At 39.1% G+C, this 18,853-nt stretch overlaps 1 protein-coding gene across 3 annotated transcripts in view; it reads right to left on the bottom strand.

Moving 5' to 3' along the window:
• Window positions 1-18,853, bottom strand: part of rps6ka1 (ribosomal protein S6 kinase a, polypeptide 1) — an 80,199-nt gene that overhangs the window by 19,318 nt on the left and 42,028 nt on the right. Inside the window, exons 1-6 of one of the 3 annotated variants that reach the window (XM_033987878.2) lie at window positions 11,690-11,771; window positions 5,130-5,246; window positions 3,063-3,144; window positions 1,405-1,485; window positions 1,240-1,319; window positions 452-558 (exon numbers count right to left, since the gene is read on the bottom strand). In XM_033987878.2, coding sequence (XP_033843769.1) covers window positions 452-558; window positions 1,240-1,319; window positions 1,405-1,485; window positions 3,063-3,093 — 299 coding nt within the window. In that variant the 5' untranslated portion in view covers window positions 3,094-3,144; window positions 5,130-5,246; window positions 11,690-11,771. Of the gene's footprint in view, window positions 1-451; window positions 559-1,239; window positions 1,320-1,404; window positions 1,486-3,062; window positions 3,145-5,129; window positions 5,247-8,432; window positions 8,571-11,689; window positions 11,772-18,853 lie in introns of those variants that run through there. The other 2 variants (XM_033987876.2, XM_033987877.2) reach the window with 2 other exon arrangements.

The following is an 18,853-nucleotide window of genomic DNA, read 5'->3' as shown; positions in this document are numbered from 1 at the left end:
TTCATTATAAAGCTACAACTCAATATATATATAATTGTAAATGTTGTTATTTAAGACTTTACATGTTTTATATTTTCTGCTTTAGTCACATTTAGAAGTATAAACTAAAGTTATATTTATTTAAAATGTATTATTGCTTTACTTAAACTATCGATTATCGATGACACATATCTTCAAATTATCGATTATTGATAACATATATCTTCAAATTATTGGTTAAAACTTTACTAAACTAAAAAACCTTTTTTTTTTTATATATATATTTTTAAATTTTAGTATTGTAAAGTATCAGAAATCAGACACTTTAGTCACTTTTATTGCTTGAAACTCCACCACCACACATTTACAGGCACATTTAAACACATTTCATATTGAGATTATTTTAGATGATACAGATATTTGTTTTTGCTGGATTTGGTCGAGGCTTTGTACAGTGACAGTGTGAACATACTTCTCTGGTTTAAGGTCCCTGTAGATGATGCCCAGGCTGTGCAGGTGGTCCAGCCCCAACGCCAGCTCTGCCAGGTAGAACTTCACGTCCTCCTCTGTGAACATCACCTACACCACACAACAATTAGTCATTAGTAATCTGTAGCACTTTTCATTTCTTTAGTCTGAAACACTGAGGCTGGATTTTCAACTTTTAAATTAAAATAAGCCTAAAGCTCGTCAGCTGTATTTGCTATAAAGGCTTCATAAATGGCCAGTGATGTGCTCTCATGGTGCTCACTGTTCGTGTGATCACAGAGGAGCCCACAGTCTGTGTTCTGTGTTCTATGGTTTTGCATCACAATATGAAAGGAGGAAAATTCCTCTTCAGCAGTGCTAAAAGCACTGATAGCAGTTGAGCTTACTGGTCCACTGGACTGTTAGACTTGGCACTGGTGCCATTATGAACGCGGGTGTCACACGGGTTATGCAAGGTTTTATCTGTTCAATTATGTCACACTCATTTTACGTCATCAGAAAGCTTTATTTCATAAAGCAGGTCACATACTAGAATACTGGTGACATGTGAATAAAAAGAAAATGATATATTTGGTAATGCTGTTTCACATTTATTATTTTGTCACAATGACTGAAACACTTTAACATCCTCAGTGACAATCTAGCACCTTTAAAACAGCCTCAGAATTATTCACTTAGAGTTTCAGTGTGTATATCTCAGCTGTCCACACATGATTTTACATTGATTTCTATGATACTGAGTATACTGATACTTTAGAGAGGGTGACTCACCTCTTTGGACAGTCTGGTGAAGAGGTCCCCTCCTCTGAGAAAGTCCAGGATCAAGTATAACTTCCCTTCAGTCTGAAAAGCTAAACACACAATTACAGTCAGAAATAATATTGTAAAAGACATGGCACCATTAGACAAATTCATATATTTTGCACAGAGACACACCATAGTGCAGTTTGACCACAAAAGGGTGGTTGACATCAGCCAGGATGTCCCTCTCCATCTTGGTCCGTACTCGGTCTCTCACTAGAACACATGGATAATACAGTAGATGTATGTTTTCAATGTTCTTCTCATACAACAATAACACACTGTTTTTCTCTGTCTGCTCATTGAAACACAGTGGTACAATAGTTGCGTTTTGGACGCTCTGTTTAGTTAAATATCTGGATACATGAAAGTTTTGCTGGTACATTTTTGAATTTGTCATTTAAGTGACTTGAATAGTCATTTTTGAATGTTCCTCTGACTAAAACACAATGATACAGTAGTTTGACTGTTCTGTTCATTCAGATTCACAGAGGCTCTGACTCATGTACTACGTTAGCTGGAAAAGGCTTACAGTGACAAACACACTGTTCTTCTGCACATATCACCTGGAGGACTAACAATTTTGAATCACCAATTCACTACTCATACAAGTGTGCCCCATATAAAGACTTAATTTTGGCCCCATAAAACAGATGGTAAAAGCAGGAATTTCTAGAAAATCTTGGATCACTGTGTTAACAAGAAGCCTGTTAACAAGAAGTCTGTGCAGGAGGTGAAATTGTAAGGTAATATGTAGTTTATGCTGCATAATGGAGTAATCTTTAGTAGCAGTAACTATATCTGGTGCTTTTTCTTTTTGTAAAAAGAAAAGTTAAAGAATAAACACATTTTTAAGAACACTTTTTTACAGATTGCAAGCCTGTAAGTCTGCACTGGGGCTAAAAACACATGCATGACACTTCTGTGAGACACGTCTCTATGTAGTGACCGACAGGCGACAGGCGGCAGGCGATAAGTGTCGCTCCATTCTCAAGTAAACTCGCTATAACGGCTAACACCGCTGCCTGTCCTCTCCTCATTGAGCCTCACATTCTTTTATCAGTAATCTGCAAATACAACTCCCTTTTAAAACACTGCAGGAGTGGCTTTGAAGCCTTTTGAAGAGCTGTGACACGCGGCGTTCAGTGTGTGTAGTATGTGTGCTTGACACGGTCACGGTTTGGTACAGGACTTTGAACACATACACTACCAGTCAAAAGTTGTATTTTTTCTTTAAGTTACTACATTCTACATTTTATAAAGATACAGAACACATCAAATATATGAGGTAAGATATATGGAATTATGTAGCAAAGGAAAACAGTTAAATTAAAAAAAAAAATCTTTGATAGAGTTAATTAAAAAAATACTTGATATGCCAAAAGTACAAACCAGGGTTCAAACCAAAGGCTGGCTATTTTTCTACAATATCTACAATAAGTTTTGAATTATTTTGAGTTTATATTTTGTTTATTACATTTCTTACAAGTTCATTCATAATACAGATGCCTCCAGTGAGAATCTACAATGTAAATTTTATATATATATATATATATATATATATATATATATATATATATATATATATATATATATATATATATATATATATATATATATATATATATATATATATATATATATATATATATATATATAATGGAAATAAAGAAAAAACACATGAAAAAGTGTGTCCAAACTTTTGACCGGTAGTGTACATTTTTAACATGAAAATAAGCTCCCAATGGAAAAAAAAAAAAATCTAGTGATCTCTGTGTGTCTGGGCTTTGTACCTTTGAGTGTAGCCTTCTTCAGAACCTTCATGGCGTAGAGCTGGTTGGCATCAGGAGGCGTTACCTTCCGAACCAAAAACACCTACAATAACAATGCAACACCTTTCATCAAAAACAGACTAGAACAAGCCTGATCTGCTCTCCACATCTGAGGAAATAAGAGTCTGTAAAATTCACTTTGTGGAACTTTCTACCATGTTATTAACGTTCCCTCATCAAAAACATGCCTAAAGAGGTTTTAGATGTCATCCATGCATGTTTCAGGAATCTATCAATCTCTCCTGGGCCCTACTCAAACCCTCCTCACAGTTATCACTAATATCTAAAGCTCTGCCCACACGCCTACATCACCCATGGCTCCATATGACAGTGCACAATACTCTACAACTTCTCAAACCTGATGTGATATGCAGTAGTTTCATAAGCGGGATGCAGCTGATTGTGTTGTGCGGGCGCTCTGTAGGGGAAGTTACTTAGCACAGAGAGCAAAGGGAGGGGGCACACAGAGGGTCCAAAAGGAAACTGAAACTCATTAAACACATTAATACTTTGTTTTTGGTGAATATATAATTTTTAAAACATAAAAATTGACACTGTGGTCTAAATATGTTTCGTGTGAGTAGTTAACTCAGGGGTGGGCAAACTTTTGACACGGGCCACAATGGGTTCTAAAATTTGACAGGAGCCATGTCCCAGGATATATATATATATATATATATATATATATATATATATATATATATATATATATATATATATATATATATATATATATATATATATATGAATATATGATCAGTCTATGTTTTGGTATGGTTATGACTTGTTTACCTCCAGTTCATCATGGTATCTTGACACGTAAACCCACAGATTAATGGTATTTCCACAGACTATTATTTTAGCTCAGTAAGTATTGCACATGGCATGGCTTTAGTAATACTCCCATGTCCCATCTTTGTTATAAAAGCCAAAATACGTCCAAATATCATCTCACCGTAGGTGAAGTACAGTCATTCCTGGGCATTCTGAATATGGCAGTGGTATATTACATTTGTCGTAACGGCGGGGTTGCGGGTGGACCAAAGACGTGCAGGACTCAGGACAGGTTTACAGTGTTTTATTTATTTGCATGCATTATTTGCATGTGGAGAAAAGTTGAACAGTTGAACAGAAAGCAGTATCTGACAACAACCTGGCCAATTTACACACAGCTCGTACTTGCAATTTGAGCACCTCTGTCTGAGGTTACTTTTGATGTCACACATTCTGGCCCCGAGATAACACCTAAAAGTGAACAGTCACTGCTGGCAGCACCATGTCTCTAATTTTAGAACGTCCAATAACAAGTTTAACGTGTCCATTTGTAACCCTCTGTAACCCTGGCCTCCAAAACTGCCACTACACTACACTTCACACAACTGTCCCTGTCCTCAGTAAAGGAGCCAGGGTTCTGACTCCACATATGACAACGTGAGCAGGACAGAGCGAACGAAGCAGAGGAAGGTCCAGCCATGATTCTATTCAGCTGGGCGAGCTCAGGCTGAAGCTAGTGAGAAGGGCTTTTAATCCACATAATACTAAGCGCTTAGGAACCGATATGGCCAGTTGCCAACTGTATGTAAAGGAGTAGATCAACCCATGGAAGTATTTGATCAATCCATGGATTAAAAATAACAGAAGAGACAGACAGGGACAGATAGCAACACAACTCGCCAATAGAATACACTCACCAGGAAGTGACATGACAGTCATTAAACTAATACATGTTGCATCCCAAAAAGTATGTAGTGATACATACACACAATTGGCTACATGAGATCAAGTCTACATCTTTTTTTTCCATACAGAATTTCAAAGAGGCAATACTACACTATGCATGTTATTCACATTTAGAACGGTCTATATGTGCCGCAAAGTCCACTTTTCAGCTGCTTGATGAATGCTTATGATAAAAGCAGAGACTATAGTACATGCTGCACATATATTTTTAGATAATTGGGCATTTCTATTTTTTACTTTACATATTTGTAAAATGAGAGACGTTGGGACAGATGAAGTGCTGAGTACCTTTCCGAAGGAGCCCTGCCCCAGGACCTTGAGCAGCTCAAACTGAGAGGCATCAGCCTTCTCCGAGCCCTCCTTCACCACATGTGTGATGTTGATCTCCTTAATCTCCCCGTCATCCTGAAAAAAACAACAACTTATCATTCATTTTATTAAGCCCAAATATTTTCTATGTATATTGTAAATAATTTTATTGCAAATAAAATAACAGTAATAAAGATAATAATAATAATAATAATAATAATAATAATAATAATAATAATAATAATAATGATAATAATAATAATAATAATAATAATAATAATAATAATAATAATAATAATAATAATAATAATAATAATAATAATCATAATAGACAATAACTCAACAGCTTGCTTTCACACATTTATAGGGAGCTCTTATTACTTTGAATGTACTTATGTAATTATGTTCTTTTGCTGTATTGAAGAAAGCAGATAAAATTATTACTAGAAAGAGGAAGCAGTTTACAAATGTGTCTGTCATATTCAAAAATGGTTTTCAGTAAATGTCACTAACCACAAACAGCCCTGACAGTAAGCAACTATTTGAAACTGTAGTTCCACACACTTAAGGTGGAAGTGCAGACACTGTGTGAATGTGTAGCTGCCCTACACCAAGCTCCTCCACCAAAACACATGGTCTCAGGCCAAAAACATCTGCATGATATGGGTGCCCAATCTGAAAGCCACTCATTTAACCTCAAGGGTTGATGACACAATCATGATAAGTACGAGTCCAAGCAGCTATTGAGCCGATACTCAATACTCAGTTCATTCTTAGTAAACAGTAAACAAACAATACCAAAATAAGACCAAAGTAGAGGTGAAAAAAGTCCACACATTTTAGCCAAATTGACTTTTTTTTTATTTTATTTTTTTTATAATGGGTTGAATACATTTAGCCAGTAATTTTTTTATTTCAAAATCTTGATTGACTAAAGTCTTGTCATGTGCATCAATAATTTGAAGTTAGTGTGGCATTAGCAAAATGTCTCAAAAGTATCTCTGATCTGACCCACTCCATACCTCTTCTCTTCTGTTGTCCACACAAATCTCTCCAAATCACAATGAAATAATTACGCAACTAATAAAAAGTTTGATTAAAAGTTGATTACTTGACCAAACTACTGAGGCAAAAAGCCTTGGTAAAAAACAGTTTAGCAGATGATGACCTGGGAATAAGAGATATATATATATATATATACACACACACACACACACACACATACATATACGTATATACTTATATACATATATACACACACACAGCGGGGGTACAGTCTTATCCAACTATCAGCCAATAACCTGTCTCTCCACAACATGGAAGCTCATGGCATCACTGCGGCTAAGATAAGTGGACACATGGATCAATACATGAGCACAGCGCAGAAGGGCATCGGCAGATATACCAGGGGAGCCAAACACCAGCTCCTGGTAGACCGAACAGTCACCCGAGACTGTACAGCTCATAAGACCAACCTGTGCACTCTCTGGATTGATTACAAGAACGTCTACGACTCAATGCCACACACGGATCACTGAATGTCTGGAGCTGTACAACATCAACAGGACTCTAAAAGCTTTCATTGCAAACTCGATGAGGTGGTGGAAAACCACCCCTGAGACCAATGGAAAGCCACTTGCACAAGCCACCATCAAATGTGGCATATACCAAGGAGATGCACTGTCCCCATTGCTGTTCTGCATAGATCTGAACTCCCTCAGCCAAATCATCAACAACACTGGCTATGGATACAACTCAGGAATGGGGCCACCTTACAAGTACCTTGATATCCCATAAGCAAATGGCAACTTTGAAGAGGAAACAAGGAAAGCAGCCACGGCCAAATACCTACGACGAGTAAGGGAAGTCCTAAGGAGTCAACTCAATGGCAAGAACAAAACCCAGGCAACTTTTTTTTATTTTTTTATTTATTTGACTGGGGCAATGCATATTGATGAACAGACATGATTCAACATGAATGTAAATACACCAGATTATAGCCAAAGGCTAATTCCCATCTGTTGTCACATAAACAGCTATGCCCTGCCAGTAATCAGATACCCAGCAGGAATCATAAGCTGGCCAAAGGAGGAGATACAGACCACAGACGTTAAGACCCAGAAGCTCCTAACCATGCATGGCGGTTCCATCCCAAATCCAGCACCCTGAGACTGTACACAAGCCATAAGGAAGGAGGCAAAGGACTAGTGAGTGTGAGAGCCACTGTCCAGGATGAAACATCCAAGTTCATAAGTACATCAAGGACAAGGCCCCAACAGATGATGTGCTCAATGTCTCAGACAGTGGAGTGCAGAGGAAGAGGTGCTGGAGGAACCATCATGGGAGGACAAGCCCCTGCATGGGATGTACCACCAGAAAATAACTGAAGTGGTTGATATCAAGAAATCCTACCAATGGCTTGAGAAAAGGCTTGACTAAAGGACAGAGGCTCATCCTGGGTGCACAGTAGAAGGGCAATAGAGCCCCAGATGTACCACACAAGACAAGCCCCAAGGTGTAGACTGTGCAAAGAGGCCCCTGAGACAACACAGCAGTGACCCTCAAACTGCAGTGACCCTCAAAGATACTGCAGAACCCTCAAGCTCCCGGGCCTTTGGTAGAGCACCTGAGTGTGGAAAAAGGATGAAACCACCCATGGAGGGAGAGCATGAGATTTTTATATATATATATATATATATATATATATATATATATATATATATATATATATATATATATATATATATATATATATATGTGTGTGTGTGTGTGTGTGTGTGTGTGTGTGTGTGTGTGTGGGGGGGGGGGGGGGGGGGGGGGGGGGGATTCTGCCAACAGGAAGCTTGCTGCTGTGCACAGCCTGTAAAAAGCTCACCCTCAGCTGTTGCCCCAGTGTAGAGCACTTACCCTAAGTGACTTGCATTTATCAAATATCAAATAAAATTTAAAAAAAGATAAATCTGGTGATGGGCCTGCCATCTGTTTATCTCCAATGATATATTAATGCTTTGCTTGGAATGTTCCACAGCATGTAAATGTATCCATCTCCATGGAGACAAGCCGGTAACGCCACTAGGCCTATTTACAGGTCACACCTGCAGAGAGATGATCGTGCTCACAGTAAGAATATTTTCCAAAGTATGTTTGAGCATAGAACATTTGTACCTGAATTTAATAACTGTACGATAAAGTTCAACATGGACTTGTACTTGTTTAGAAGTTGAAAAAGCACCCTACTGACTAAGCATGGTATTGAGAGGTTAGTTACATTCAAAGCCCTACCGTCCAGGGGTTAGCTGGGGCACACTGGAGGCTGGTCTCTGTGGGACAGTGGTCCCGGGTCTTTTTGGACAGGTAGTGGGACAGGAGGCGGCTCAGGTTGAACCTCCTCTTGTCCTTGTCCATCAGTACGAGGTCTGCATGATCCCACTGCTACCTGGCCACAAACGCCACGCTACCACCACCACACCATCACCACCCTCACTCCATCACAACCAACATCCAGCTCACACATGCCTGCATGACATGCTGAGGAGAGGTCAAAAGCCATATTCCATGGTTGTTCTTCGGTTTGTCCCTCTCCTCCCTGTTACCGCTGTCTGTATGTTCTGGTGGCAGAATGAGCTAAAGTAGAACTCCGAGGCAGGAAGGAAGCTGCACTCTCACAGCTCTGCACCGTGCACGCTGTGGTGAGAGAGAGGCAAACACAGCCCAAACAAAAACACTGGGCGGTCAAACCCAGGTCCATCTCAATAACACATTTTAAATGCGATGTACTGAAGAAAATATATCACACTTTATTGAAACCAAACAATGCACACTAACCCTTAACCAGATTTGAAAGAACTATTCTGAACACTATTATCAGAAAATCTGAGCTACGATTAAAGGTCCTATATTACACAAAACTGACTCTTGTGAGCTTTAAGCCATGTTAAAATGCCGTCACCTCAATTAAAACATATTCATAGTTGTGTTTTGTTTCATTCACACGTTTGAGTAGCTCTGTATTATTAGCCTGTCTACATCTCCAAAGCTCAAAATGCTCTGTTCCACCTTGTGATGTCATGAAGTGAAAGTTTTCAAATTAACAGCTCCTTTAGTTCAGTATTGAAGGCTCTAGTGAAGGTTAGTGGAGTTTAAAAACACAGTGGAGCACTTCCTGTATTACCACATGATGAGATCGCAAGGTAGAACAGTGTGTTTTCTGTTTGAGAGAAGAATATGCAGGGTTTGTGTGTTAAACATGTGTGAATGAAACAAAACAAAACTCCAGGTCTGTTTGTGACAAAGAAACAACATTAGAACAGATCAGAGAACAGTGTAAAACAGGCCCTTTAAAAAAGTAACATCTGAGTCGTCAAGTTATTTATACAAAACACATTAAAGAGAAGAACAAACAGACTACTACTACGACTACTACTACTACTATGACTACTACTACTACGACTACTACTACTACTACGACTACTACTACTACTACGACTACTACTACGACTACTACTACTACCAATAATATCATAATTTAAATGATCAACTTAAATGATATAAAAAAAAAAGTCGATTTGACACATTTGGAAAGCCTTTAGAACGCCCCTATCATCTGTGTAGGAGAAATGCTGTTCGTGGTGGGAGATTTCTATTCTTGTTTTGAACAGACGGAAACACGGATTTTGTGTTTTGTTCTGAAAAATATGTACTTCTGGGAGTAATTATCACTCCAGTTCACTTCTTAGCCCAGCAGTTTTATGATACAGATTATGGCAGGGTGTAAAGTGAACAGAAAGGCAAGTGAGGTGGATACACTGAAAAAAGCCTTGTAGAATTCAATTAGTTTTAGACCTTGACTATTGGACTAGTTTTCCTTAACACAATTGTAATATGAACTTCAAATAGCATATTTTGTTCCATAGAGAGATAATGTTATCTGAGAAGAAAAAACAAAAACACAACACATCTGACAGAGATATCTTGAAATATGTGAAATAGTCTCAGTTTAATAAAGGTGCACTAACTTTTCAAGGTTGCCTGCTTTTGTTCAATGGAAAAGTTGCTTATGCAGTTTCAGGTAGTGCCACTAGGCCAAGCCTGATCCAAGTCTGGTCTGTGTAGAGGTGATGCTGCTCACAGTAAGAATGCATGTTTGTAGCAATAATTGAATAAACATGGATATTTTTAATGCCATTTCATGAAATGCCCCAGACTAAACAATGGCATTTTCATAGAGACAAGCAGAAAGTAATTAGTTAAAACCACATGAAAAACGGAGCATGTTTCTGCACGGACCTGTCCAGCACCGTCTGCACAATAATGGAGAGAGTGATGTATTTTAGATCCATGAGTGAGTTTAGGGAGCGGAGTTTAGAGCACGGAGCACCACAATGATGAAAACAGTTCAATAAATGAGCGCGAGGGGAGGCAAAGGCGCAGAGGCTAAAGTGAATGACACGCGTAGCTAGCACTGCAAAATGATTGGGCTCCTGTGCTGCAGACAGAGCTCAAAGCACAACATGACACGATAAATGCACGTACATGTTTAACTCTTATCTTATTTGAAGAGAGGGGGCACACAACTTTATTTTATATACTACCTGGCAAAAAAAAAATAAGTCGCCACCTGGATTTAACCAAGCAAATAGGTACGAGCCTATAGGTACGAGTCAGGTCTAGGTTCAGCAACAGTCTGTGCTCAAAGAATGAGGTCAGCTGACTATCTGAATATACTGAATGACCAGGTTATTCCATCAATGATTTTTTCTTCCCTGATGGCACGGGCATATTCCAAGATGACAATGCCAGGATTCATCAGGCTCAAATTGTGAAAGAGTGGTTCAGGAGCATGAGACATCATTTTCACACATGGAATGTCCACCACAGAGTCCAGACCTTAACCCCATTGAGAATCTTTGGGATGTGCTGGAGAAGGCTTTGTGCAGAGGTCAGACTCTACCAGCATCAATGCAACATCTTGGAGAAAAATTAATGCAACACTGGATGGAAATAAATCTTGTGACATTGCAGAAGCGAAATCAAAACAATGCCACAGAGAATGTGTGCCGTAATCAAAGCTAAACGTGGAACAACCAAATATTAGAGTGTGTGACCTTTTTTTTTTGGTGGCGACTTTTTTTTTTGGCCAGGAAGTGTATAAATTCATTCAATCATTCATAGAAACTGTAACTGTAGTTCACATTTAATGTGGCTTGTTAACAGTACGGTCTGTTAATAAATAAACTGGTAATAAATATTCTAGGGACATTCTGATCTGGTTTGTCATTAAAACTATGAACCATAACTTAAAAAAGAAAAGCAAAAAAAAAGCATATTTTATGGAAGGTAAAAAATGTAAGTAAATAATCAAATAAAATAGTCAATAGTGGCAGTCCTAAAGTAAATAAATTCATGCTGGTCATAACTGCTCTCACAAAGATTACAATTTTGCATTCAAAGTGAAAGTTTCTGCATTCAAAGTTTATTTTGACTTTGCAATTTGTCATTTATTTTTGCAATTCAGAAGTAGTTGAGTTCTGACCTCTTACCTGTGCACTAAAATTGGCAAAGTCCTTCTCTATCCAGGTGATGTGAGCCTGGTTCTGTGGGCAGTTCAGGTGAATGAGGAAGTTAGCAGGTTCAGTTTAAGACATTACTACAGAACATGGCAGTATAATAGTGCAAGGGCAGAACAGCTGATGCTAACCAAACTGTGACAGGAAACCACTCTTCCCACATCGAATCACTTCCTCTTTTATGACAAATGTCCTTCCTGTTCTGTACTACCAGGTGCTACGCCTACTGTGACCTGACTGTGGAAATGTTACTACTACACATAATGCTCCTGCACCCAGGTTAGGTTAACTGTGACCAGTAGTAATTACTACTATGACTGTACGACAAGCTTACTCCAACTCCATACAAGCTACTATAAGGTTATGGTTGCTAAACTTTCTACTACAACCCCTAGTACTACTAACCCTACTACTACTAGCCCTACAAGTACTACTACTAGCTCTACTACTAGCCCTACAAGTATTACTACTAGCCCTACTTCTACTAGCCTATTACTGCAAGAGTTGCTACTTTACCACCGATATTACGTCAACTCTCTCAAGACTCTCTGTACAAGAGTATTCTAAAACCCTACAACAATACAATGGAGTACTCAAATACTACTTGAAAAACAAGGTTAAGTTTAACTATCTAGTGTTAACGAGTCTTATGCTTCAACATGTGACTTCCTGTACCTTCACATGGGCTCAGCATCCCACCAGTGAAGAGGAAACCCCCTCCCGCTCCTTCCAAAATACTGCACAAAGACAAGTCCACAAGTCCTGGGCAAATCTATCAGTGTCCTGACCTCCAAGACCACACAAAAACTACTCAATGAGCACCACTTGCCTCTGATATCTGAGTTTGGGTCCGAAACAGCATTCTCCACATGTCTGCAACCACATACAGCCATGTCACTGCTCCTGTCACCCACTACCAGCGTCCTCTGCCGGGTTAGCCAACACAAGTACGCAATGACAGCACTCTGCAGAATGGGAAGTGCAGACAAACTAAAGTAATAGTGCTGGTTTCCTGCTCGGATTAGGGCACACATGTACTAAAAAACTATCAAAAAGATTTCAGCGTTCAGATATTTTAATTATGAAAAATGCTCATATTTTAGGATTTGTAGAGTTCTAAACTGTGGGGTTAGCAGGTTTTACCCCATGGAGACACAGACAGGGTCATTTAGTCACTGCACTGATAAGTTTACATAAAATAATTTCAGCCACAATTGGGTTTGCTTGTTGTGACCATTCAAATTGTGATTTTTTATTTGATCGTCATTAATCCTTCAGGACAGGCAAATTAGAGGTTTTTAGAAGGAGTCATTGTGACATAGAAAGCAGCAATCTCGAGTTGCAATAGTGCGTCCAACCCAAATATTATATATAAATGGACATAAAAATATATAAATGGACAAAAACTGAAAAACTCTGTTCCCTCTCTCTGTAACTGCTGCTACATGATCCAACCACAAGCTTATAAACACTTAATCACAATCATTTTGTCTGCTCCTGAGGTTAGGTTCGTGGTGCCATTGAGGACTTTTAACCATTCAAATGATCAAATAATTAGTTTGGTACTGTTACATGCCATGGCAATGGTCCCAGTGCTTTATCACTCAAACCCATAAAGAGCACAGTGAATGTCCTTGTGTGTAATCACAGAGCTCCCCATGCCTATAGATAATGCTCTCTACTGCTTAAATTCAATTATGAGAGATCAGAGTCTGTGAGCAAGTACAGGCATATTGTCATTGTTCAGCCCGTCCCCTGGACATATACTGGGCATACACTGGGCATACACTGGGCATACACTGGGCATACACTGGGCATACACTGGACATACACTGGACATACACTGGACATACACTGGGCATACACTGGACATTTGAGTGGACAGGACACAGACACACAGGAGGAGGAGACATCCTGAGTGTGATACAGACAGGCCACTGCACTTTCAGCCTTGTTACTGTCCTCTGTAGAAAGAGTATGAGCTGATTTAATGATGGCTCATACAGAAGTAAGCCTGGAGCAGTCATATACATGGTGACAGAACCTACCTACAAATGCACACCAAGAAAACTGAATCTCTGGCCCACTCCAATTTGGAACATGGTACTTCAGTTGACAATTGTGCTTCAAATCTCCCAAATTGCATAAATATATCTGGAGTGCTGTATTCATTTACACAGCATTGCTGAAATGCACACTACTCAGAGCAAGAAACACACAGGCAAATGTGATGTGACCTTGATAAAATTGGAGAAAAAATATTTTCACTATGTGCAGATGTTCTATATATCAGTAGAACATCTGCACCTAAAAGTCTTTGGCTTGCATTGAATTCAATCAAGCTTTATTTCAGACTCAAGGGGGTTCTTATAGATTCTAATTCTATATTAAAGAAAATGTAAAAACAGACAGAAGCCAAACAACAAACAATGATATTTTGTATTCCACATTTACAGTTTGTGATCACAGCATCCAGTGTGGAGCACTTAAAATACAATTCATTGGCTTTGCAACTTTTTAGTTTTACTTTTACCGTAAGTGCACCACAAGAGGGCAGTAAAGAGTGCTGTGCAAGAAGCTTTGAAAAGAGCAATTTTAACATTACACACGACATTTTTGTGCCAGCATTTTAGCTTGCTCTTTCAATTGATGATACTGCTTCTGAATATTGTCGTCACTGAGGCCACTCCTGATGATGTAACCAAGATATGATTTTGTTTATAACCAACAGCTCCGTTACAGACCGCTCCAAAGCAGGAAATCCTCCCCACTATTACCACGCTCTTTTTACAGTTAAAGTACATGTCTGCTCCCCAGAGTCTGAGCAGACTCAGCAGCTGCTGCAGGACAGCAGAATTAACTTAGATACTGAAATGTGCTCTGGTAAAAGCTCAAAGACATCTATGTGAAACAGGACTGTAGTCTTTTAGTCGTGTAGTCGATGAATCAGTCTCAATAATGGGGCTCAATATTCATGCCATGTAATGTACTCTCTTCATACGGTCTTTATACAGAACATACAACAGAGAGCAGGCTCAGTGAGGGCAGCTCATGTCAGATCTTGTATAAAATATGCTCAACCTGCTGGAGTGTTGCATGGTTACAAATGAGCTTGAACTACTCGGGCCACAATAGGACACTTATGGAGAATGGGTGCATGTACTCCACTTTTGTTTTAGTAAGGATCTCTAGCTCAGATTAAAGGTGGACTCATTGTTTATACTCGAGAATTGCTAAATTAGATTATTAAAGCAGACCCATTCTGCAAAATCCACTTTGCCAAGCTTTTAACCATGTTGTAGTAGTTTCACCTCATCATTTAGTCACCCAAAGTTATATATGGAGTGATTTGTGCATGTTTGAACTATCCAATCCAACTTTATTTCCAGTCCAACTTTATTTATAAAGCACTTTAAAAACAACACAGTCGACCAAAGTGCTGTACACAGGTTAAAACACAAAAAACATGAGACGCAATAACATTAAAAACAGAACATCGTAAATGTCAACTCTTTACACTGAGTTAAAAGCCAAGCTGAAAAAATGAGTTTTAAGAAGAGATTTAAAAACAGGAAGTGAGTCGGCCATTCTAACATTCAGTGGAAGTGCATTCCAGAGTTTAGGAGCAGTCACTGAAAAAGCCCGATCACCCCTAAGTTTCCTTTTTGGCTTAGGGACCACAAGAAGAACCTGACCTGCAGACCTGAGAGAGCGGGAGAGCATGTGAGGCACCAGCAGCTCAGACAGATACTGTGCCAGGCCATGCAGACAATTAAAAACAAATAAAATAATCTTAAAGTCAATGCAAAACTGAACAGGTAGCCAATGGAGAGATTTCAGAATGGGAGTTATGTGGTCAAAATTCCGAGAATCAGTTAAAAGACGAGCAGCAGTGTTCTGGACTAGCTGAAGAGGAAGCAGGGTTTTGTTGAGACCTGAGTATAAGGCGTTGCAATAATCTAACCGTGTCGAGATAAAAGCATGGATTAAAATTTCAAAATTGTGTCGAGATAAAAATGACTTTACTTTGGCAAGTTGCCTCAGTTGAAAAAAAACTGGTCTTAACAACTGCCTTAATTTGAGCATCAAGTTTCAAATTAGAGTCAAGCTTAACACCCAGGTTCGTGACAAAAGGGTTTATTGCCTTGGTCAAGGAGCCCAACTCCGTAGAAATAACAGCAGTTGAATCACTGGGAGTAAGCAACACAACTTCAGTTTTGTTCTCATTAAAATGGAGAAAATTGCAAACCATCCATGCTTTCACCTCACTAAGACAAACTAGAAGGTCCTTTGACTGCTTCAGAGGCACATAAATTTGGCAGTCATCTGCATAAAAATGGAAAGACACCTTGTATTTACGTAAGATGGACCCAAGAGGCAGCAGGTAGAGGGAAAATAACAAAGGTCCAAGGACTGACTCTTGAGGAACACCAGATGTCAATAGAGCAGGAGACGACACGGCATCACCAACTTGAACTGAAAAACTTCGGTTGGACAAGTAAGATCTAAACCAGGACAGAGCCAAGCCCCTAATGCCCACCCAGTTTTCCAAGAGTAACAGGAGAATCTGATGGTCGACTGTATCAAATGCTGCAGTAAGGTCGAATAACAGCAGAGCAATGGTGTCTCCAGAGTCTGAGGCCAGAAGAATGTCATTAAAGACTCTCAGCAGCTCTGTACTATGGCCTTTTCTGAAACCGGACTGGAAAATTTTAGAGATTGAATTTTCACTTAAGAAAGAGCTCAGCTGCAAATAAACAGTTTTCTCAAGTAATTTTGATATCAGAGGCAGCCTAGAAATTGGCCTGTAGTTTGAGAGCTCAGTGTGATCCAGGCCAGATTTCTTTATCAATGGCTGAACAACTGCATGTTTAAGACTAGAAGGTGCAAGTCCATTGAGTCCATTAATAATACCAAGGACATAAGGGGCCAGTGTGGGGAACACTTCTTTAAAAAGCCGAGGGGGAATAATATCAGTGGGCGAGCCAGTAGGTTTGATCTGACCAAACACTTTTTCTAGAAATGATAATGTAACAGGCTCAAACTCATGAAAAGACAGCAGTACAGTTTACAGCTATAGGCTACAGGCTCATTTAGAGGAGGACTAATAAGGGCCCTGGTAGTCTGCACCTTATTAATAAAAAATCGTAAAAACTCCTCACACAATTTTGCGGGGTCATCAGGACTGGGTTGTGGGACAGTGAGAATTGATTTAACAGTTTTAAAAAGCACACGGGGGTTGTGGCTGGTAGAATCAATTATATCTGAAAAATACTTGATCCTAGCTAATTTCACTATTTTTTGATACCGACGCCAACTGTCCCTCAACATCTGAAAGGAAACTTGAAGCTTATCCCCTTTCCACCTCCTTTCCGCCCTCCTGCACTCGCGCCTGGCAGCACGCGTAACATCAGTCAACCAGGGCTCTGATTTAGGTTTAGACAACCTGGATTTTATAGGGGCAACAGAATCTAACGCAGCTTTACACGCAGAGGTAAATGCATCACACAGTACATCAACAGATGGATCATTACTTGTGAAATCATTTACATTCAAAGCAGAAGAGAAATGCACAGCAGTAGATGAATTAATCACACGGCCACTGCGCACAAAGCCACACGGTTTGCTCACAGTGCAAGACAGAGGGACCTCAAACAGAACAGGTAAATGATCAGAGAAAGATGCCTCACAAATCTCAACATTGGCAATAGTAAAACCATAGGTTAAAACAAGATCGAGAGTGTGCCCAAGCTCGTGCATAGGGCCGGTTACACACTGAACAAAATTAAAAGAGTCAATCAAACTTGAAAAGTCTTTTGACAGTGGCTTTTCAGGACAACAAACGTGAATGTTTATGTCCCCTGCAATAAGGATATGATCATAGATCGCCACAACTCAGACAGAAACTCTGACAAGTCATTAATAAAATCCTTGTTGTATTTGGGTGGGCGATAAACTATTGCGCACAACAACGGAGGCGCAGCGCTCACTTCAAACAGGATCACCTACTATCACCCAACTATATTTAATCGATTATATTCAAGATGCCATATTGCCAAGCCCCATTTTCACCGCCACTGCAATAGCTCACTGCTTGCCATTTACTTCGGTCTTACTTTTATTTTCTTAATTGATGATATGCATAGGATTCCTCAGCTCTGCATAGTCATTTTGGTACAAGTGAAAAAAAAAATCTGCTACTCGCTAATAGGGATGGGACAATATTAATAATAATCACGATTATATTGACCAAAATAATTGTGATAAAAAATATCATCACGATTATTATTTAACCAAGGTTTACAGTCTCTAAAGAATCAATTACTATACAAACTGCAGTTGTCTGAGCAATCACCTTTATTGTTTTTTTGCTGCAAGTGAAATTAACAATGAATGAATAATAAATGTGTCAATTATATAAGTCTTGACTATAAAAAAACAACAACACATGAACCAACCTGAGAAAGCCCCAGAAAAAGGATCCGATAAAAGGATATGCTGCCATCAGCCATCAGCTGTGCAAAATGCTATTCAGCTAGCGCTACCCTAACAATAGTAAAGTCAACACAAACATATACCATTATTTATAGAAATCCAAAGTAACAAACTACATTCAGTAGCATTTATTTCACATGGTATGTTACTTATGATGGATATTTTCGGCTCAAGTTTGTCAAATAAAGCAGAATTGTTGTCTCGTAAAAGTGTGTGTAAGTTGCTTGTGTTTGCCCTTGAAGCCGTAGCATTTTTTTGAGCAGGCTCTGCAGATCGGTGGCCTGGTATCTTGTTGGTCTTATGTTTCAAAGCCATAATAACTCCACACATCAGACTACACCTTCTTGAGTGGAGGATATAAATGTGTGGCGTCAGCCGGATCCAGATCCACTTCTTGCCCACTAGTCAAAAAGTTAGTCTGCCTGAATCACAACCAAAATATTTACAGGCACATTGTAGCATAGTTCTGATCAGTTCTCATAAAATTGTCTAAAAGTTGTCATCAGGATAGTTGGTAAAAAATGGTATTGAGATTTTGTGTGAAATCCACCACTTCCAGCTCAGATCCAGAGTAGGGCAGGCTGAAGCAGTTTTCTTTTGGCCAAATGTGATCTGCATCAGATAGTTTCAGGCCAGTGTGAA

The sequence above is a fragment of the Periophthalmus magnuspinnatus genome, chromosome 22 (genome assembly GCF_009829125.3).
Source record: "Periophthalmus magnuspinnatus isolate fPerMag1 chromosome 22, fPerMag1.2.pri, whole genome shotgun sequence".
Taxonomy (NCBI): domain Eukaryota; kingdom Metazoa; phylum Chordata; class Actinopteri; order Gobiiformes; family Gobiidae; genus Periophthalmus; species Periophthalmus magnuspinnatus.
This window is presented reverse-complemented; position numbering and strand designations above follow the sequence as displayed.